Here is a 22,574-nt window from a genome sequence, read left to right as displayed (position 1 = left end):
GCACAGAATAGAGTTCCTATAGGTTTTCCCCAGGATCTCTGACAAATGTAAAAGAAATAAAGCCGGGTCTTCCCGTATTTCAGCTTCACTAAATTTTTGAATGATCTCCCGGACCTCCCTCCAGAATATCTTAATTCTGGGACAAGACCAGAAAACATGTAACAGAGTCCCCTGTTCTGTATGACATCGCCAGCAACTATCTGATATGTTCGGGAAACATTTAAGTATATCTGGGGTTCAATACCATTGAGAAAAAATGTTGTAGTTTGTTTCCTGTATTTTTGTGCATGTCGCTGTTTTAAATATGGATTGTATCATGTTAGTTTTTTGGTCCTCCACAAAGGTCCTCCCCAGATCTATTTCCCATTTTCGGAGGAAAGGCAGTTAGAAATTCTCAGATGGTTTAACCGATTCCCGACCGCCTCACACAGATATACTGCGGCAGAAGGGCTTGTACAGGCAGATTAACGTACCTGTACGTTTCCCTTTAAGAGGCGGCTTGCGTGCATGCCCGCCGGGAGCTCCGTGACCGTGATTGCGGGTCCCGCGGACCCGATGTCGGCGGGGTTACCCGCGATCGTCTCACGGTGAGGAAGAACGGGGAGATGCTAATGTAAACAAGCATCTCCCCGTTCTGCCTAATGAAACTGTCACTGATCACCGCTCCCTGTAATCGGGAGCGGTGATCAGTGATGTGTCACACACAGCCCCTCCCCCCTACAGTTAGAATCACTCCCTAGGACACACTTAACCCCTACAGCGCCACCTAGAGGTTAACCCCTTCACTGTCAGTCACATTTACACAGTAATCAATGCATTTTTAATTGCGCCGATCGCTGTATAAGTGTGAATGGTCCCAAAATCACGGCAAAAGTGTGCAATGTGTCTGCCACAATGTCGCAGTCATGATAAAAATCGCTGATCGCCGCCATTACTAGTAAAAAAAAAAAATATATCAATAAAAATGCCATAAAACTATCCCCTATTTTGTAGACGCTATAACTTTTGCGCAAACCAATCAATAAATGCTTATTGAGATTTTTTTCCCCAAAAATATGTAGAAGAATACGTATCGGCCTCAACTGAGGAAAAAATGTTTTTTTTACATATTTTTTGGGGATATTTATTATAGCAAAAAGTTAAAAAAAAGCGTTTTTTTCAAAATTGTCGCTATTTCTTTGTTTATAGCGTAAAAAAAATGCAGAGGTGATCAAATACCACCAAAAGAAAGCTCTATTTGTGGGAAAAAAAGGACGTGAATTTTGATTGGGTGCAACGTCGCACGACCGCACAATTGTCAGTTAAAGCGACGCAGTGCTGTATCGCAAAAAGTGCTCTGGTCAGGAAGGGGGTAAATCCTTCCGGGGCTGAAATGGTTAATCAATAGCGCATACATTTTAGAAATCGCATGCATGATTGGTTCCGTTTCCATACAACATTTCTCGAATGGCAGCAAACTACGATCCAGGGAACCTGGCAGTCCCCGCCTAGTATATAAGAAATGTCTTAATTGCGCCGCCTGCCAGAAATCTAATTGGAAAGGGTCATTTCTGTCTGTCAGTTCCTGCCGTGTTGGCCAGCCGCCTGGTCTCAAAGTGCGAGGCCTGATTCAATCCCTGTTTAATCAATACGTCAAAGGGTCCTTTCTGTATACCTAATAAAAATTGCGGGTTCTCCAATATGGGTACCAGAGGTGAGTCCTTTGAGGATAGCTTACCCTTAGATAGAAGATTATAACAGATATGTAGAGTAGGTCCTATTGTTGGGTGTGACTTAGTATTGATGCCAGGTCCCTAAAGCACCAAGGCGCTCTATGCAATAACTCCCTACTCTGTGCTAGCTCTAATCTTGGCCAAATTTTTAGATCACCATGTCGGCACCAGTCCAACAATCAGCCTAAATGAACTGCCTGATAGTATTTGTACATATCGGGGACCGCCAACACCCCATATTGTTTTGGCAGTGACAAAAGTGTTCTCCTGATCCTTGGATGTCTATGCGCCCAAATAAATTTTGTAAATAGTGTTTGGATGTTTCTAAAAATTTTTCTAAGGATTGCAATTTGTACTGCCTGAAAGAGGTATAAAAACCTTGGTAAAATATTAATTTTAATTATATTACTTCTTCCAAACCAGGAATGCAATCCCTTATTCCATCCCTCCAGTAAGTCACGTACCTTACTTAACACTGGCAAAAAATTGAGCTCATATATTTTTGAGGAGTCTGCTGAAATACAGATCCCTAAGTTCTTCAAAAATTGGTCCGCCCATTTAAATTTATAGTTTGACTTTATTGACTTTGTCATTTACTTCGGGACTACTACCGCCAGGGCCTCCGATTTAGAGAGATTTATCTTAAAATAAAATATTGTGCTATACAGCTCGATTTCCCTAAAAAGGTTCAGGAGTGAGATTATAGGGTTGGTCATTGAGAAAAGCATATCATCTGCATATGCTGCAACTTTATGTTGGATTCCTCCTACCGCTATCCCCCGAATATCTCTGTTGAGCCGTATTCTACACAAAAGGGGTTCCAAAGTCAATGCAAATAATAATGGGGACAATGGACAGCCCTGCCTTGTCCCGTTCATTATCACAAAGGGATCGGAGACTACTCCGTTTACCTTAACTTGAGCTGTGGGTCCTTTATACATGCTTGCGATCCATCTAAGTATTTTTCCTCCTAATCTTATGTGACGGAGAACCGCAAACATAAACCCCCACCCGATCAAAAGCCTTCTCTGCATCTGTTCCAAGCAACACACACGGAGTCTTGGTCGAGTTAGCTATATGCATTAAATTCAAGACTTTGATGGTATTATCTCTGGCTTCTCTTGTTGGTACAAATCCCACTTGATCTTGATGGATCAAAGAGGGTAGTTGATGTTGTAACCTTAAGGCTATAATCTTACTGAATATTTTCAAGTCAACACTCAATAAGGATATTGGCCTATAACTTCCACATTGCTTTGGATCCTTACCTTCTTTTGGTATCACCAATATCGTAGCTTTCACAGACTCTGAGTGGAAGGAGGCTGTATCCCCCAACTCATTAAACATTTTAACCAAATAAGGTCCCAGTACAGGCAGAAGTAACCTATAATATTGGACCGAGAAACCGTCTGGTCCTGGCGCCTTCCCAGTCTTTGCTAATCTTATTGCCCTCTGTAGTTCTTCTAATGCAATTGGTGACTCCAACTCCTCCTGCACAATAGTTGTCAATCTCGGCATTCCACTTGATGTTAAATACTCCTCCATCACCAATCGATCTGGTGCACCCAAATTCAAATTGTAAAGTGCGGAGTAAAAATCACCAAACGCATCGGCAATCTGTCTGGGCAACCCAACCTCCTCTCCATCCCTTTTCTGAACTGAGGGTATAAACGTCCTTGAGTGCATTTCACGCAGGGCTCTTGCAAGTTGTCTACCACATTTATTGCCCGAATCATAACTACATTTACGTCCTATTTGTAATGACATTTTGGCTCTATACTGTAAACGTTCAGTCACTTGTCTACGAGCATTTAAGAGTTCTCGTTCTACTTCCATAGTCGGAGCATGTTTATGTCGTGCCTCTAGACGCTGAATTTTTGACAATATAATTGTTAATTTTGCTCCCATCTCCTTCTTAATTCTTGCTTCATGCTTAATTAATACATAATGCTTTATGCGTTTTCCAGATTACTCCCGGTGAGCCTTCTGAACTATCGTTTGTCTGAAAGAACCATTTTACCTCCCTCTGGACATAATGGCAAATTTTTAAGGCTGCAGGAAAGGTCCACTTTAGCTATTAAGGAAAAAGAAAACTTACTCTCATCTGGGTTGGGAGAAGCAAGGATAGCACTGTGCTTTCTTTTTACTTCCTCTACATTCTCAGAAATTTTGTCAATGAAACCTCTGATTTCCTCCACCTGCAGACAAAGAGATAGACAAGACCACCATGTCAAACTATCCTTAGTCATATATATAGGCTATCACATCCTTCTTCTGGTACATACAAGCATTGGCCTGTAAACTCATATGAATTAGCAATTCTTTAAACAAAGTTAATTTATAGCGAAGTTATCAGCATTCTTGTCTTGTAGCCCTGGAGTCCAGAGTTTATTTACTGTACAGCAGGGATGAGCTCAGGTTTGTTCGGATCCTACAAAAGATAAATAATCAAAAGGGGGTGCACCACTCTCTATTACATTATCCCACAAAGTTTATTAAAATAACAGCATAAAATGTACTCACAAGTGCATAAATCAGAAATGCTCATCAAGCTAACCATCTATAGCGTAATAGTCACAGACTCTGTAGGCTCAATGGAACAGGGTGGACCTCTTGAAGATCCAAATTGGCTGAAGTGTTTAGAAGGATATACCTTCTTCATCATGTCCTTCAAAACACGTCAGTCAATTAGGATCTTTGCCGTTTCTGTGGAGCCTTCTGACTTTGTGACTTTTTGGCTGTGGATGATTCGCTCGATGAGCATTTCTGATTCATACGTTTGTGAGTACATTTTATGTTGCATTTATTTTAACCACTTAAGGACCAGCCTCGTTTTGGATTTTAGGTGTTTACATGTTTAAAACAGGTTTTTCTGCTAGAAAATTACTTAGAACCCCCAAACATTATATATGTTTTTTCTTCTAACACCCTAGAGAATAAAATGGTGGTCATTGCAATACTTTTTTTTGCACCGTATTTGCGCAGCGGTCTTAAAAGCGCACTTTTTTTGGAAAAAATTCACTTTTTTTAATAAAAAAAATAAGACAACAGTAAAGTTAGCCCAATTTTTTTATATTGTGAAATATAATGTTACGCCAAGTAAATTGATACCCAACATGTCACGCTTGAAAAATTGCCCTCAAAAATCTCCATAGGCGACGTTTAAAAAATTCTACAGGTTGCATATTTTGCGGTACAGAGGAGGTCTAGGGCTAGAATTATTGCTCTTGCTCTACCGGTCGCGGCGATACCTCACATGTGTGGTTTGACCACCGTTTTCATATGCGGGCGCTACTCGCGTATGCGTTCGCTTCTGCGCGCGAGCTCGTTGGGACAGGGGGGTTTTAAAATTTTTATTTTTTTATTTTTATTATTTATTTTGCAATATTTTATTTATTTTTACACTGTTTTTAAAAAAAAAAATGGTGTCACTTTTATTCCTATTACAAGGAATGTAAACATCCCTTGTAATAGAAAAAAGCATGGCAGGACCTCTTAAATTGAGATCTGGGGTCAAAAAGACCTCAGATCTCATATTTACACTAAAATGCAATAATAAAAAAAAAAGTCATTTAGAAAAATGACATTTGAAAAAATGTGCCTTTAAGAGGCGTGGACGGAAGTGACATATTGACGTCACATCCGCCCAGCAGTCTACTGGAGACGAGTGAGCGCCATCTTGTCCTCACTTGTCTCCAGACACACCACAGGATAGGATGCGATCGCCTCCGCCGCTACCGACGGCTCCGGTAAGCGGCGGAGGGCACCGTATCGCAGCGGGAGGGGGGCCCCTCTCCCGCCACCGATAAAAGTGATCTCGCGGCGAATCCGCCGCAGGGACCACTTTTATCTGGCAGCACAAAAACGGGGATACCGGGGTTATGGCAGCTAGCTGCTGCCATAACAACGATATCCCCGTTCAAACTTAGGACGTACATCGTCGTGCGGCGGTCTTGAAGTGGTTAATAAACGTTGTGGGATAATGCAGTAGACTGGTGCGCCCTCATTTGTTTATTAAACTTTTGTAGTGGCTACAGGACATCCCCAATTCTAGAGGGCAGCAGGGCTTGGAGTGATATTGCTTATGATGTGGAGTCCACAATAAAACTTGAACCAGGCTACACATTTATGCACAGGGAATTTGTTTGGTTTTCATTCTGATCCTTGTTTGGACCCACCTGTGTGAGCCTGTCAACAAGTTGTCACCTATGCTGGGCCACACATCTGTGGCTGGAGCATTCCCCATGCCACAGCCGAAAGTATTCAAGGGGCGTGTATATGTGTGGCAGTAGGGCAAGGAATGCCTTGGTTGCTTCTGACTGAACTAGTGATAGCTTCCTGACGGGTTTACTCAGGTGGCTTCAGACTAGGATCCGAGCACACCTGAACTCATCCGTACTGTATGATAGAGACTCTCCACAGTATATGGACTTTGTATGGTCTGTTTTTGTTGGCACAGGTTTCTTTAAGGTGTCTTTTACCTACTATAAACCACAAACATATCTTATCCCTGCCGTAGGTTAATCAGCTTCTGAACATATAGGTCCTACAGGTGTGAATGTGGGTGTACATACAGGGTTGTGGCAAAGACATTAGACCGTAACATCCCGAGACACATACTGATGTAAATGCATCTACAGTATGTTCTCTCTTCTGAGTAATATATCTTAGCAATAAATAAACATGTTCCACAGCTAACAATCTGACTGCATAATCTTCACAATTTCCTTGAAATATACTGACAACTGTAATTCGAGGGCCAATGTAAAAAGTCTTTTCAGTGCAATGTTCTGGAAAAAAAAATTAAAAAGACAGGTGCATTTTATTGGTCTATAAACACACATTTAGGGCCCATTGATAATGAATGGGCACAATCCATGGAACATATGTCAACATTCCTAAAAATGTGCGCCAACATGTGCTTGAAAACACATGCACAAATGCGAATAGGTCCTGAAAGATTGAACTGGAAAAAAAAAGGAATTGTACAACAGATGTACAATCCAATCCATCAGATAACCATGGGTCCAAATTTTCCAACCCACCCATTTGTTACCTCTCTTTGATTCAACTTACAAAAAAATGGCTTCAGATCAATTTTTGTAGATGCGATTGCAACATCTGAAGGTAATCTTAAAAGACCCACTCACGGCATTGCAGTGTGTTAATGTGTATTACATAATAAAAGGCCATTCATTTGAATGCCCCACAAAATCTGCATAAACCTTTACTGGCACAGCATGGCATCGCAATGCACAACAATGCATTGTTGCATGTCGAGCTGCAATGCACATCTGTCAACCAGGTGAGTTGGGGTGACATTCAGAATAGCACAGCATAGTTCCAATGCATGTAAGGTATGTTGCCGTACGTTCCCAAAGCAATGATGTGAATGGGCCCCCCAGAGAACCTCTTCAAAAAGGGAATAAGTCTGGGTTCACACCTATGCAAATTGGATGCAAGTTTCACCGCATCCAATTCGCAAGGTAGGACATTGTGACCGGCTCTCTATGGAGTCGATTCACATATTTCCGCTACGGGTCTGGTACAAATTTGCACTGGGGTCCTGTGCATCTTTTGGTCCGTTTCAGGTCCGAATTCAGCCCAAAAATTCAGGCTGAAATCAAGCCTGAAATTGTGAACAGAAACGCACTGCACCCCTGCTGTGAGCCGCAAGCGGCAATAGTGTGAACCCAGCCTAAACGACGGAGCAACAGATGCTTTTTCATTTTGACAGATGAATTTATTGTCCTATTAATTTTAAGCTGGAAAGTAAGTAGTGTCTGATGCTCTAGAATGGTGTAGCTTCTGGGATTATTCCTGCCTGAGCCCAGGTGCATCCATGAAAATAGCTGGCTGACTAATTGCCTATCTTTCAGTCCTTATTAAGCCCATATCACCGAGAAACCAGCGGTCTACTGACAGACAGGCTGGCATTGTTCTGATGTTTTCTCCTAATGCAGCAAGAAAAATTGGACTTTCTAGCTTCAGATATCTACATGGTGAATATCATACCTGTTCAAAAAATTCATCCATGAATTTGTCTCGATCCAGACTGACAGCCACTTCATCATCTTCATCACTGTCTTTAGCCTGCAAGACACAAAAAATCCGCAGTTTATTCATTTTGCATTTATTAATATTACTGTTTTATAGATAAAGTCGAAAAATGTTTTGTGGGTTGATGGGTGCACAGAATCTGAATTGCAGCTAGCTGCCATATGCAGGGCATTTTTGCCAATTTCCAGCATTCCGTGCTTCTTTAATCCTCTACTGATGTCAATAAAGTTGCTCTTTACAATAAGAGATACATGGCATGATTAATATACTTAATAGTGTTGTAGTTCTCATGGAGACTGAAGGATAGAAGCAATATACAACTGGACATTGCAACCCTCCAGGCAAGAGATGGTTGTGTGGAATGCCATCATAGCAGTTCTACCAGTAATGGCCATCTTTTCTATTTTACTAAATAAACAAACCAACTATATTAAAAAGTAATTTTTATATCTGGGAAATTAAATACACATTCTAATCAAAATTTCAATCAAACATTTACCCTTTTATCTCTTTTTCAAACAAGCACTCTTCAATACAACACGCATTGTTAATTAAGGCTCCCAGTGGCGTGTTGAGAATTAGGATATGCCATAAGAAAGATACATCTATAACAATGACCTTGACATTGAATTCATTTGTAATAGATGCCAGAAATTCATTTGTACCTTAAACCACATGCTTATTTTCAGTAACACATTAAAACATTCAGGCTTCCATGACCTAGTCCGCCAGACTAAAGCTGACTACTAGTAGATTTTCAAATGGATTGTTTATATGAATATTATTATTTTTTTTTTTTTAATCTTTATTTAAAAGAATGCGGTTTATACAAGTAAACAAGGAATACAACATGGCAATCAAGCGTTTCCGTTAATAGTTATTCACAAAAATTCAAGCAAGACAATGTACATTGGTGTGATAGCATTCAGGGTTCCATTGGAATGTGCTGGTGATGCAGAAAGTCGTGAATTAGCGACTTCAGTCTGCTTTATCTAGCAGTACAGAAGAGAAATCCCTCTAACCGGAAACAAGAATAAAATTAAACTAAACGTAGTTCCAATGGAGCTGCACCAATTATTCAGTATAACGAACTGGGGGATAAGTGACCTCTCAAGGAGTAAGACCTGCTTGTCCCTAATGGCCAAATATTACGCTACTATGTTTTGGTAATCTAATTCTAAACGCCGTATTCCCTATAAAGTACGGTTCTCAACCCTAGGAACATGGGAGCGATACCAAAATGGGATGCCGCAAACCAGGGGTTTTTCTTAATTATGGGGAAGAGGGGTAAATGATACCAGTGGTGTCAGAGAAAGAGAGAGAAAAAAAAAAGTAAAAGTAAATAAACAAATAAAAATGGGATAGGGATAAAGAGGAGCAAAAGTGGGGGAATAAGAAGGAAGGGGGGTGGGTGTGAAGCCCTGGCGAGGCCGATGACCTGTGACCCCAAGCCATCCAAGGACAGGGTGCCTAAATATAGGACTTGTACTCGTCTGAGAATTGAGACAGGTCCCAATGTGTCCATCGGGTGTTATGTTCCTCCTCCTTTTCCTTCATAGCAGCTGTAAGGCGCTGAATATCACAAACTCTAACAAACCACTCTCTAACTGTCGGGGGGGGGGGGGGGGGGACTGCTGTTTCCACATGCTGGGGATACACGCCTTGGCCGCGTTCAAGAGGTGTTTCAATAGGGATTTGCGGTAACGCTTGCTGGACATTGGAGTCAGATTCAGGAGTATAGCTGCTGGGTTGTCCTGGAGAGCCACGTCAGTAAGTTTGTGGATGATTCCCAAGACCTGTCTCCAGAAGGGAGTCAAGACCGGGCACTCCCAGAAAATGTGAAGTAATGTGCCGTTCTGTGTGCCACATCTCTAGCAGAGAGGACTATGTCCTGGGAATATGGATGCTAACACAGAGGGGGTCCTGTACCAACGCGTCAGAATTTTGTAGGTGATTTTATATGAATATTCTTATCAGTACATTTGATCATGTGAGTAATGCCATTCAAAAGTACTTTAAAAAAAGTTTGATGTTAACAATTGTAAAACAAGTGCTGCACTTAAAAACATCCATGCCCCAAAACATGTCCGAAACGTGCTGAAACACGTAGGCAAGATCAGACATTTGTGAATTTGTGACGTCATCACGCACCCTGCAGTCCAGTGACGGCCTGTTCGATTCCTGGGACTGGCTTGCATTACTATAGGCTTTACCTATTTTATGCTTGTGAGTAGATCGGCTGTTTCCATCAAATTTTTGAACCATACGGTTTTACATATGCGGTATCCTTGACATTCTTTTCATGATTATTGCTGAGCCTTAGAGGACATTTACCAGAGACCTGCATATGGGGAATGTTATACTGTGCTAGAGGATCCCTTTTATACAGCCATACAGGTATATTGAATTCTCTTAATTATAGGGTCAATTTATTCTGATAGGTGTGGTTTAATATATCCTGAATTATTCAATGTCAAGGCCATTTTGACTGTTTTTAAAGCACAGCACTTGCGACTGTTATAAATTTGTTCATTCGAGAAAACTTTTTCATCCTTCTCATTCAATTTTTCTCTCACCGAGGTCAAAAGCGAATGTCGATTTGACCTCCCTGACAATTAAAAAAAAAAAAAAAAAAAAAAAAAATACTGCATTACCAATTTAAAGGATAAGTTCACCTTTTGGAACATGCTACATGTTCCACCCGTATTTAGGGTAGATCATGTAACATGTTCCAGCAGCTGCAGCCATCCCCCTCCTTCCCCAGTGACAGCGGACGAGGATCTTCTCCGGGCGCCCGCTGTAATTCCCAACAAAGAACAAATCCTAGAAGCCAGGATCCCTAGAAAAGGTGCACAAAACCTGAAGTTTTCATCAAAACGTTATTGGCTGAAACAGAATACAGCCATTCTAGAAACAATTTACATTAGTGATGTTATACTCATTTAAGAACCTGTAGCTGTGGCAGTGAAAGTTTCTTAGAGTTGCCACCAGGGCACAGGTTAGTAAACCGGCAGTAATTAAGACCAGCTCTGAGCTGGTTTACGTAGGTACACAGGTGCTCAGAGTGGCGCATGTCTGGGCTGGGGAGAAGTTATGTAAGTGTCAACTTCCTGCACAGGAGGGCTGTATCCCTAGCCCCATTCATATGTCAGCTGGAAGATTCCCCAGCCGTCAATATGGTAATGCTCATGTTTGGGAAATTACCAAAGTCACTGGGTGGGTGGAGCTCGATGGGGAATTTAGAAACTAGTTTCCCCATTAGGTCTGCCTTACTTTTCATTGACAGTGGAAGGCAGCGGGCAGATTAGGAAGCTGCCACTTGATGTAATAGCAGCTATGGATCCAACTACTGCAGCACACTGTCATTCAACAGCAAGGTAGACCTGATGGGGAACTAGTCTCTCACATCAGGCTCTGTCCACCACACTACAAAACACCTCAGCTATGCGCCTGTCAGTGTGAACAGAAGTGGTGGTCGGGGCAGGAGCGCACTGAGGAACAAGTGTCCAGCATGAACACTGACTTCGGTTGGGCTCCCAAAGATTCACGCAACCGTCTCTGACACCCTTTATGAAATCCCCCCAAGTAGCTTTAGGCAGTTTCTGCAGATTTAATGGCTGCACCTTCAATTCTCTAGTTCTACCTCATCCTGAAACTGATGCTCTGCATGCCAAATTCTGGCCCAACCATCAGCATGCCACAACAGAAATCTAACTTCACCAGACCAAACAACAATGTCTATAATTGTCTGGTAGCCTTGTTTTTCAGTTGACAGACATAGACCCCTGCATGGGCCTTTGCACTTGTAGCTCATCTGTTTCAAGGGCTTATGTTTAATGTGCTCGGAAATCATCTTCTGCAAACCACTGCTGCTAAAAAGAGGTTGTATTAGCAGTTGCGTGGACTTTTTGTTAGGACCGGCCATTCTCCCCTCACCATGGTCATTAGCAAGGTGCCTATTTGCCTGAAAGTTTCCACTTACTGGATGTTTTTGTTATTTTAAACATCTATTAAAATTTCAGGAGGTCATCTGTTTCTGAACCTAAAACCACCCCGTCACCAACAGTTCCATGGACAAAGTTGCTCAGGTCATTCATTTTACCCATTCTCACTGAAGAGCAGTGTACCTAATAATGTGTTCATTGAGTACCCATATCTTTTTCTAGCTAACATTGTACAATATGCTTTTTGCCTTAGAGTATGAACAGGGAATCCTCTTGGAAGCCTAAGGGATGATATTTGTAACTCGGAAAACGTAGCTATATCACCCAAGATACAATGTATTTATAGCTATACCCCAGAGATCAACAATATGAGCTGCACTGTATATTAGCCCAAGGGACTTCGTAATTCTCCACATGATTACATAGACTTGTATGGATACTGTATAGGAGGCTAGTAAAGCTAGCAGGAATGATGTCATAGCTAAGTCTTGGTGAATGGCACAAGAATTATTTGCTTACACAATTTGATTCCCTGCAGAAGACAGATGCGCCAGTGACTACATGAGTATCATGGGAACAAAACAACTATTTACAGTGTAGTACAAAAGCTCATATTCACGTATCAGCAGATCATGCACATCCCTTTACTAACTGCTCTAACCTGTGGAAGTCCTTCAAAGCCCATTGACACTTTTTGTTTTGTTTTTTTTACTCAGATGCACACAACCCATATTCAGTGTCCACTTGATATTTAATATGTATACCCATGGTAGACAGCGAATTTGATGATGAGACAACAACGTTAGGAAATAATAAATAAGGTTAAAAGTGGAGGATACCCATACTACACTTAAGTTTTGGGATCCCTGGATTGCATACGACTTTCAAGTGAACATAGAAAGGACTTTACTTTCAGTTTGATCGTGCCTGGAGACTTGACATTTTTGTGACCTAGCTAGACCAAGTGGGAGAGCCCCCCCCCCCCTCAATTTTTCTCCTTTCTTCACTCTCCCTCTGCAAACGTTTGCAGATTTTCTCTCCTCAGCCCTCCCCCTTCTTTTTTCTTCCCCTTCTCTACACCACATTTTAAGGTGCATTGTTCTCTTTGGTTCTTACCTCCCTATGCATACCTAGGTAACAGTTTTGGCTCATCCTGGCTAATGCATGTAACTGAGACACTGTAGTTCCTGATGAGATGTGCCTTTCTTAACCACACTGTTTGTACTAACCCAATGTGCCTTTACTTGCTGTTGATTTCTCCTTATTGTTAAACTTGGAAAAATCAATAAAAAAATCTTTGTAAAACAAATACAAATTTAAAAGGACAAGGCCCATTTCACCAATGTAAAATTTAGCCATCTACATAGAAACATATGACACAATGATTTTCAGTTCATGCGATTATACATAGGAGGTGCCCAGGACTAACGCATTTCGCTATTAATTTGCTTCTTCATGGTCCACACATTTTGCATGTCTGAGAAAGTCCATTTTGACAAAATAAATGTGTCCTATAAATAATAAAGCATGGTACAACAAACGACATCACAGAAAAATACTATACATATGAGAGAGAGAGAGACAGACAGGCAGGCGAAGGCAGAGAGAGAGAGAGAGAGAGAGAGAGGCAGAGAGAGAGAGAGGCAGAGAGAGAGAGAGGCAGAGAGAGGGGGCAGAGAGACAGAGAGAGAGAGGCAGAGCGAAAGAGAGAGGCAGAGAGACAGGAGAGAGAGAGGCAGAGCGAAAGAGAGGCAGAGAGAGAGAGAGAGAGAGAGAGAGAGAGAGAGAGAGAGAGAGGGGCAGAAAGAGAGAGGCAGAAAGAGAGGGGGGCAGCGAGAGAGGCAGAGAGAGAGAGAGAGAGAGAGAGAGAGAGAGGGGGGGGCAGAGAGAAAGAGAGAGGCACAGAGAAAGAGAGAGGCACAGAGAAAGAGAGAGAGAGGCAGAGAGACAGACAGCAGAGATACAGAGACAGCAGAGAGAGACAGGCACAGAGAGAGAGAGAGGCAGAAAGAGAGAGAGGGGGCAGAGAGAGAGAGAGGGGGGGCAGAGAGAGAGAGAGAGAGAGAGAGAGAGAGAGGGGGGGGCAGAGAGAGACAGGCACAGCGAAAGAGAGGGGCAGAGAGAGAGAGAGAGGGAGAGACAGACAGACACAGACAGACAGAAAGGCAGAGAGAGACAGACAGACAGAAAGGCAGAGAGAGAGGGACAAGCAGAGAGAGAGAGAGACAGGCAGAGAGAGAGAGAGAGAGAGAGAGACAGGCAGAGAGAGAGAGAGAGAGAGAGAGAGACAGGCAGAGAGAGAGAGACAGGCAGAGAGAGACAGGCAGAGAGAGACAGGCAGAGAGAGAGAGACAGGCAGAGAGAGAGAGAGAGAGAGAGACAGGCAGAGAGAGAGAGAGAGAGAGACAGGCAGAGAGAGAGATAGAGACAGGCAGAGAGAGAGATAGAGACAGGCAGAGGGAGAGATAGAGACAGGCAGAGAGAGAGATAGAGACAGGCAGAGAGAGAGAGAGACCCCATGGTTGAAAAACATGTATGGAGAAGAGGAAAAAAAACATGATATCTATTCTGTATAGAACAACAAAATCTAATTTCCCCTCCACCCTATTGTGATTTTGGGATGTAAGGTGTTTAAGATAAGGATAGCAATAATCTATCACAAATAGACATATGAAGACACCAAAAATAAAATTGTATAATATATGATATTGGTTACAAATTGTGGCAACCTTACTTGGGAAAGCAAGGCTAATTATGGGGAGGAGTTGCACATTATGACAGATAATTGGTTGTGACTGTGGAATACATGTACATCTTTATCTCAACTGATCCCTCTTCCTTTGTTTACATTCTTCCTGCATGTGAGTGGGTGGATGTGACAAACAGATCAGCTATTCTCCAGCCTTCATTTCTAGGTCCTCATTAAACATGGCAGGTGTCTCTTGCACAATAAATCAGCCTGTTTAGTGAGTGACTGTGCACCATACAGCAGCAATACAAGTAGGCCCCTTGTGTTTAATTCTTCTCATATATCCTTTCATTCGCTTACCTTACAAAAAATGGTAAATCTGACACTTTGAGATCATTTGAAAACCAGCTAATATAAGATAAAATGCCCTGTCCCTGCAGATCTCCCCCCATCTCCTCCACTGAGAATAGAAGCTATGTAGTTAAGCTGAGGCTATCCAGCTCATGACCAGTTTCTTCTTTGCTACCATGCTGCTTAGTGAATTGGTTTCAGCTCCCCCTGAGACCTGTTAGCTACTTCTATTATCCATCTATTTTATATGACAGCCTACCTTCACATCACAGCGTTCTGCCTTGACCTGCTCAGATGTACATCTGGAACATCGCCGACTGAACCAGGAGATAGGAATTGATCATTTGCAGTGCTCTATGGAGATGTGCCTGTTCTGATGTGTGTATGGGATAACTCATTCTAGTTATAACCCCTTCTAAACTGGTTATACCTAGACATGCTTTAGTCAAAAATTGATTTATTGCTTAGAATAGAGGCATTCTAAAGTCTATAGTTTTCTATACTGATCATCTATGTAGGATCTTGCTGGCAGAAAGATCCTGCGTAACAAAACATCTATTAGTCCGTAAAGTGCTTGAATTTACACGTGTAAATTAGATGCGTAAATGTCCGTACAGTATTTAGGTACGCAAAATCCTACTACCATTCCATTAAATTTATGTCCATGTACATGCCTTTATATGCATACGCTAGGAAATTACTGACCTCAGATGAAAGTTTTTCTATCTTGATTCTACAGGTCTGAATGCAGCATGTTTACTAATGTTAAACGCACTTTATGCATGGGTCCATTGAAAAACTACAGATCTGCCTTCTGGTTCATAAAAAAAAAAAGTAGTACTGATAAAAATGCAGATTTTTTTGTGGCTGTATGAATAAACCCATACGCTTAAATTTAACTTTATAAAAATGCATTTCAAGATGAAATCCCATGCTCTTCTATTTTCTATGTGGCTGGTTCACAGCTATGTGCTGCGGTTTAATGTGTATTTAAGGGGTAACTATAAGGGGTTCATTCACACCTTGACCTTACTATGGTAAACTGCAATGTGTGTGTGTGAATGGGCTCTACAGTTTTTATTCAAACTGGGCGGCACAGTGGTGTAGTGGTTAGCAGTAAGAAGGGTGGCTGGTTCGAATCCCAACCACGACACTACCTGCCTGGAGTTTGCATGTTCTTCCTGTGCCTGCATTTGTTTTCCCCCCACACTCCAAAGACATGCTGGTCGGTTAATTGGATCCTGTCTAAAATTGGCCCTAGTATGAGTGATAGGGACCTTAGATTGTAAGCCAGGGACTGATGTGAACGTACAATATATAATATATATTTTATATATATATATATTTTATATATTATATGTAAAGCGCTGTGTAAATTGGTGCGCTATACAAGTACCTGAAATAAATAAAATAAAAATAAAGCGGACCTGCAGCCTTTTCTAATGTTCTTCTCTCGTACCTCCTACCACTCCCTATAACAAAAGTTAAAAAAATATAGATTTTGTTTTAACTAAACCTTTTTTTTCCACCAAAATCGGAAATCCAAGTCTTTAATTCTTGCTTAGGTGAAGATGATGTGCCTGAACCCTGAGCATGTGCAGGAACATCGCGAGTCACTCTGGGATCCCTTGAGCGTTTCTGCGCAAGCACGCGGTCCCACAAATTTCCCCCTTCTACTTCACGCATCCCTACAGGCAAATGTCGTGGGGTCTCTGCTGGCTTATAAGGGCTTGGCGTATCTGCTATTAGAAATGCACAGAGGGGTCTGGCACATGGACACACACATTGTGGGATCTGTCAGGTCTTGCAGACCAGGCAAAGATCCCTGTAGTGAGTCTGTGCATGCACTAAGTCTCTGCGCCAGAGAGGAGTAACATAGAGAGAACTTACCCTACAAGTAAGACAACATTGTACTCCATGAACGAATAAGTATGTTTTTTTCTTTCTTTTTTACAAGGACATGTTGCAAGATTTAAAAACTATTTTTGACAATAAGGGTCGAGTTCCTGAAGTAAGTCTGCAGATTTGCCAGGTCTCAATTCATGATGGTGATGCCAGATAGGAACAGTGTAGGGAGAACGTTCCCTACAAGAAAAGGATTTGCTAGAGATTTTATGTATATTTGTGATTCTCCCCCCCCAGCGTATTTTAGCGCTGCCCATTGTGACAGTTATGTGAGGATCCAAGACAAACTTGAGACAGTTCTGCAGAAATCGCAGTTTTTCTCTTAAAGCATACTACACCAAAGAACAAATTTTAATATATTGCAGAATACCTGGATGTGATGGCTACATTGGTTCTTTTTTCAGCTAAGAACATTTTCAGCAAGTAGAGAAAATACTTGCCAGTGTCTTTGTCATTTCCTGTGAGCTTAACTGGAAGCATCAAACAAATCTTTTTTGAGTAAACTACAAATCCCATCATTGTACAATACCTCTATAGAGATAAAGAAAGAAAGGAGTTTAAAGGGTGCCACTCATAACGCCAATGTAAAGGAAAAAAGCACTAGAGTATGTCATATAGTGAAAACAATTTACAAAGTTTATTAAACATACATCAAAACATGTTTTAAAAACTCCATAACGGATGTGTGACAACATCCCAAAAGGGGTATACTGAACTCCTATATTCTCCCTGACTACAATATCTAGCCGACACATTTACATGGTGTACCTTAATATTGAAGATACAGTATCCAAAGTGATATAAAGGTATTAACGGGCTGGATGAAGGAGCATCCAAACAAAGATCTTGATCTGTACGCGCTTCCCTACACGTTTCGCACCCGAGCAGCGCTGCTGCATCCTTTAACACAGACAGCAGGACTTGGCCCCGCCCCTGGGCGGATGTTGACACCTGAACATTTTTTACCTTAATGCAAGGAATTCATTAAGGTAAAAAATATTTAGGCTTTACAACCACTTTAATGAGAGCGTTTAATTATATTTTAAATATGATTGTGCAGGCTTATTTCTAATTTCTAATTGATATCCAATTTAGTTTCTTTACACCATTGACCATTTGTTGCCTGGCCTCACAAATTGAGACTGATTTAACTAAAAGAACAAAATTATCCAATCCCATAAAAAGGAAATTCCTGTTTACATACTTACACATAATTGTGTATTCACAGTGAACAGAGATTTTGCTATTCACATGATTGGATAATTGAAGAGAACATTCACATAATTTATTATCATGATCTACCAACTTCTAAGTAGGCCCTGTAGGAGGTTAGGCAGTTGATAGACATTTATAAATGAGGCTTCATATTACTACATACCTCTGACAGTTACTCGGTCTTTACTGAAATAACGCATCCTCTAATTCACAACTGATTTAATAATTTGCACATACACTGTCATGGCTTGTAAATGTTGGATAAAGTGATGAAATCAAAAGTGGAAGGGAAGCGAGTTGATCTATAATTTACACGTGGAATGGCTGTCATGGCAAAACCTTTGGGCTTTAGGTGGCGAGCAATCAAATCTGGTTTGTGGGCTATTATTGGTTTTGGATTTTAAAGCCACTATGCAAAACTATATTATATCTCTATATATAGATATATCTATATCTATCTATCGATATAGATATATATAGATATATATATACATATACATATACATACAGTTACAGTATCTCGCAAAATGAGTACACCCCTCACATTTTTGTAAATATTTTATTACATCTTTTCATGTGACAACACTGAAGAAATGACACTTTGCTACAATGTAAAGTAGTGAGTGTACAGCTTGCATAACAGTGTAGATTGGCTGTCCCCTCAAAATAACTCAACACACAGCCATTAATGTCTAAACCGCTGGCAACAAAAGTGAGTACACCCCTAAGGAAAAATTTCAAAATTGGGACCAAAGTGTCAATATTTTGTGTGGCCACCATTATTTTCCCAGCACTGCCTTAACCCTCTTGGGCATGGAGTTCACCAGAGCTTCACAGTTTGCCACTGGAGTCCTCTTCCACTCCTCCATGACGACATCACGGAGCTGGTGGATGTTAGAGAACTTGCGCTCCTCCACCTTCAATTTTTAGGATGCCCCACAGATGCTCAATAGGGTTTAGGTCTGGAGACATGCTTGGCCAGTCCATCACCTTTACCCTCAGCTTCTTTAGCAAGGCAGTGGTCGTCTTGGAGGTGTGTTTGGGGTCGTAACCATGTTGGAATACTGCCTTGCGGCCCTGTCTCCTAAGGGAGGGGATCATGCTCTGCTTCAGTATGTCACAGTACATGTTGGCATTCATGGTTCCCCCCAATGAACTGTAGCTCCCCAGTGCCCGCAGCACTCATGCAGCCCCAGACCATGACACTCCCACCACCATGCTTGACTGTAGGCAAGACACAATTGTCTTTGTACTCCTCACCTGGTTGCCTCCACACACGCTTGACACTATCTGAACCATATAAGTTTATCTTGGTCTCTTCAGACCAAAGGACATGGTTCCAGTAATCCATGTCCTTAGAATCTTTAGAAGACCCCCCCTCCACCCCTTCAGGCTCTGCAGCAATGCTGACAGCACTCATACGTCTATTTCCCAAAGACAACCTCTGGATAGGACGCTGAGCATGTGCACTCAACTTCTTTGGCCAACCATGGCAAGGCCTGTTCTGAGTGGAACCTGTTCCGTTAAACCACTGTATGGTCTTGGCCACCGTACTGCAGCTCAGTTTCAGGGTCCTGGCAATCTTCTTACAGCCTAGGCCATCTTTATGTAGAGCAACAATTCTTTTTCACAGATCCTCAGAGTTCTTTGCCGTGAGGCGCCATGTTGAACTTCCAGTCAGTGACCAGTATGAGAGTGAGAGCGATAACACCAAATTTAACACACCTGCTCCCCATTCACACCTGAGTCCTTGTAACACTAACAAGTCACATGACAAGGGGGATGGAAAATGGCTCAATGGGCCCAATTTGGGCATTTTCACTTACTGGCGCACTCACTATTGTGGCCAGCGGTTTAGACATTAATGGCTGTGTGTTGAGTTATGACGGACCCCCTTAAATGTTTCACTCTTTGTTATATTACAACCATTTGCTAAAATCATTTAAGTTCATTTTTTTCCCTCATTAATGTACACACAGCACCCCATATTGACAGAAAAACACAGAATTGTTGACATTTTTGCAGATTTAATAAAATAGAAAAACTGAAATATCACATGGTCCTAAGTATTCAGACCCTTTGCTCAGTATTTTGTAGAAGCACCCTTTTGATCTAATACAGCCATGAGTCTTTTTGGGAAAGATGCAACAAGTTTTTCACACCTGGAATTGGGGATCCTCTGCCATTCTTCCTTGCAGATCCTCTCCAGTTCTGTCAGGTTGGATGGTAAACGTTGGTGGACAGCCATTTTTAGGTCTCTCCAGAGATGCTCAATTGGGTTTAAGTCAGGGCTCTGGCTGGGCCATTCAAGAACAGTCACAGAGTTGTTGTGAAGCCACTCCTTCGTTATTTTAGCTGTGTGCTTAGGGTCATTGTCTTGTTGGAAGGTAAATCTTCGGCCCAGTCCAAGGTTCTAAGCACTCTGGAGAAGGTTTTCGTCCAGGATATCCCTGTACTTGGCCGCATTCATCTTTCCCTCGATTGCAACCAGTCGTCCTGTCCCTGCAGCTGAAAAACACCCCCACAGCATGATGCTACCACCACCATGCTTCACTGTTGGGACTGTATTGGACAGGTGATGAGCAGTGCCTGGTTTTCTCCACACATACTGCTTAGAATTAAGGCCAAAAAGTTCTATCTTGGTCTCATCAGACCTCATTTCTCACCATCTTGGAGTCTTTTAGGTGTTTTTTAGCAAACTCCATGCAGGCTTTCATGTGTCTTACACTGAGGAGAGGCTTCCGTCGGGCCACTCTGCCATAAAGCCCTGACTGGTGGAGGGCTGCAGTGATGGTTGACTTTCTACAACTTTCTCCCATCTCCCGACTGCATCTCTGGAGCTCAGCCACAGTGATCTTTGGGTTCTTCTTTACCTCTCTCACCAAGGCTCTTCTCCCCCAATAGCTCAGTTTGGCTGGACGGCCAGCTCTAGGAAGGGTTCTGGTCATCCCAAACGTCTTCTATTTAAGGATTATGGAGGCCACTGTGCTCTTAGGAACCTTAAGTGCAGCAGAAATTTTTTTGTAACCTTGGCCAGATCCGTGCCTTGCTACAATTCTGTCTCTGAGCTCTTCAGGCAGTTCCTTTGACCTCATGATTCTCATTTGCTCTGACATGCACTGTGAGCTGTAAGATCTTATATAGACAGGTGTGTGGCTTTCCTAATCAAGTCCAATCAGTATAATCAAACACAGCTGGACTCAAATGAAGGTGTAGAACCATCTCAAGGATGATCAGAAGAAATGGACAGCACCTGAGTTAAATATATGAGTGTCACAGCAAAGGGTCTGAATACTTAGGACCATGTGATATTTCAGTTTTTCTTTTTTAATAAATCTGCAAAAATGTCAACAATTCTGTGTTTTTCTGTCAATATGGGGTGCTGTGTGTACATTAATGAGGAAAAAAAACGAAAAAAACGAACTTAAATGATTTTAGCAAATGGCTGCAATATAACAAAGAGTGAAAAAATTAAGGGGGTCTGAATACTTTCCGTCCGTCCCCACTGTACACTGTTATACAAGCTGTACACTCACTACTTTACATTGTAGCAAAGTCATTTCTTTAGTGTTGTCACATGAAAAAAGATATAATAAACTATTTAAAAAAATGTGAGGGGTGTACTCACTTTTGTGAGATACTGTAACTGTAATAAATATAAATATTATATATATATATATATATATATATATATATATATATATATATATATATATATATACCCGTATTTATCGGCATATAACACGCACAGGCGTATAACACGCACATTCATTTTAAGAGGGAAGTTTCAGCAAAAAACTTAAATTTTAAATAAGGAACTTTGAAGCAAAATAAGGGTCAGTGCCCATCTGCAGCCTCACCATTGCCATCAATTCAGCCTGATTAATGCCCACCTGCAGCCTCACAAGTGCCATCAATGCAGCCTTATTAGTCCACATCAATACAGCCTCACCATTGCCATCAATGCAGCAGCCGCGCCATTGCCATAAATGCAGCAGCCTCGCCATTGCCATAAATGCAGCAGCCTCGTCATTGCCATAAATGCAGCAGCCTCGTCATTGCCATCTATTGACTTCCTATTACAGAGGCCGCCAAGTAAACAGGAGATTCTCACTGTATATAACCTGATGGCACTCGCCCCCCCCTTGCCTCCGAGACAGCTGAAATTGAAGTATTGGCGTATAACACGCACACGCTATTTGCAACCGATTTTCATGGTGAAAAAGTGAGTGTTATACGCCAATAAATACAGTATATATATATATATATATATATATATATATATATATATATATATATATATATATATATATATACACACACACACACACACACATATACACACACACACACACACACACACACATATACACATATACATACACACAAATATAAAAGTTTAGTTTTGCACAGGGGCTTTAAAATCCGAAATCAATAATAGCCTACAAGCCAGATTTCATTTGATCGCTTGCCACCTAAAGCCCAAAGGTTTTGTGTGGGCTATTATTGGTTTATAATTTTAAAGCCAGTGTGCAAAACCACCGATACATACTATAAACATGTATATCATTATACATGTTTTATGGGGAAGCTACATGGAAACCACTTGCTCCCTAAGGATCTATTAGCCCACATAAATCCAGCCTTCTAAAGGGTCCTGTGACCCAATTCCCAGAGGTTAACGAATGAGAGATTGCA

The 22,574-nt window shown here is 41.5% G+C and overlaps 1 protein-coding gene across 1 annotated transcript in view; it reads right to left on the bottom strand.

Moving 5' to 3' along the window:
* STX1A (syntaxin 1A) overlaps positions 1-22,574 on the bottom strand; it is a 206,505-nt gene that overhangs the window by 78,388 nt on the left and 105,543 nt on the right. Inside the window, exons 2-3 of the mRNA XM_073616574.1 lie at positions 7,728-7,805; positions 3,811-3,910 (exon numbers count right to left, since the gene is read on the bottom strand). Of these exons, the coding sequence (XP_073472675.1) occupies positions 3,811-3,910; positions 7,728-7,805 (178 nt within the window). The remainder of the gene's footprint in view (positions 1-3,810; positions 3,911-7,727; positions 7,806-22,574) is intronic.

Source organism: Aquarana catesbeiana, linkage group LG02 (genome assembly GCF_042186555.1).
Source record: "Aquarana catesbeiana isolate 2022-GZ linkage group LG02, ASM4218655v1, whole genome shotgun sequence".
In the NCBI taxonomy this organism is placed as follows: Eukaryota; Metazoa; Chordata; class Amphibia; order Anura; family Ranidae; genus Aquarana; species Aquarana catesbeiana.
The sequence above is the reverse complement of the archived record's forward strand: the minus strand, read 5'-3'. Positions and strand labels throughout refer to the sequence as shown.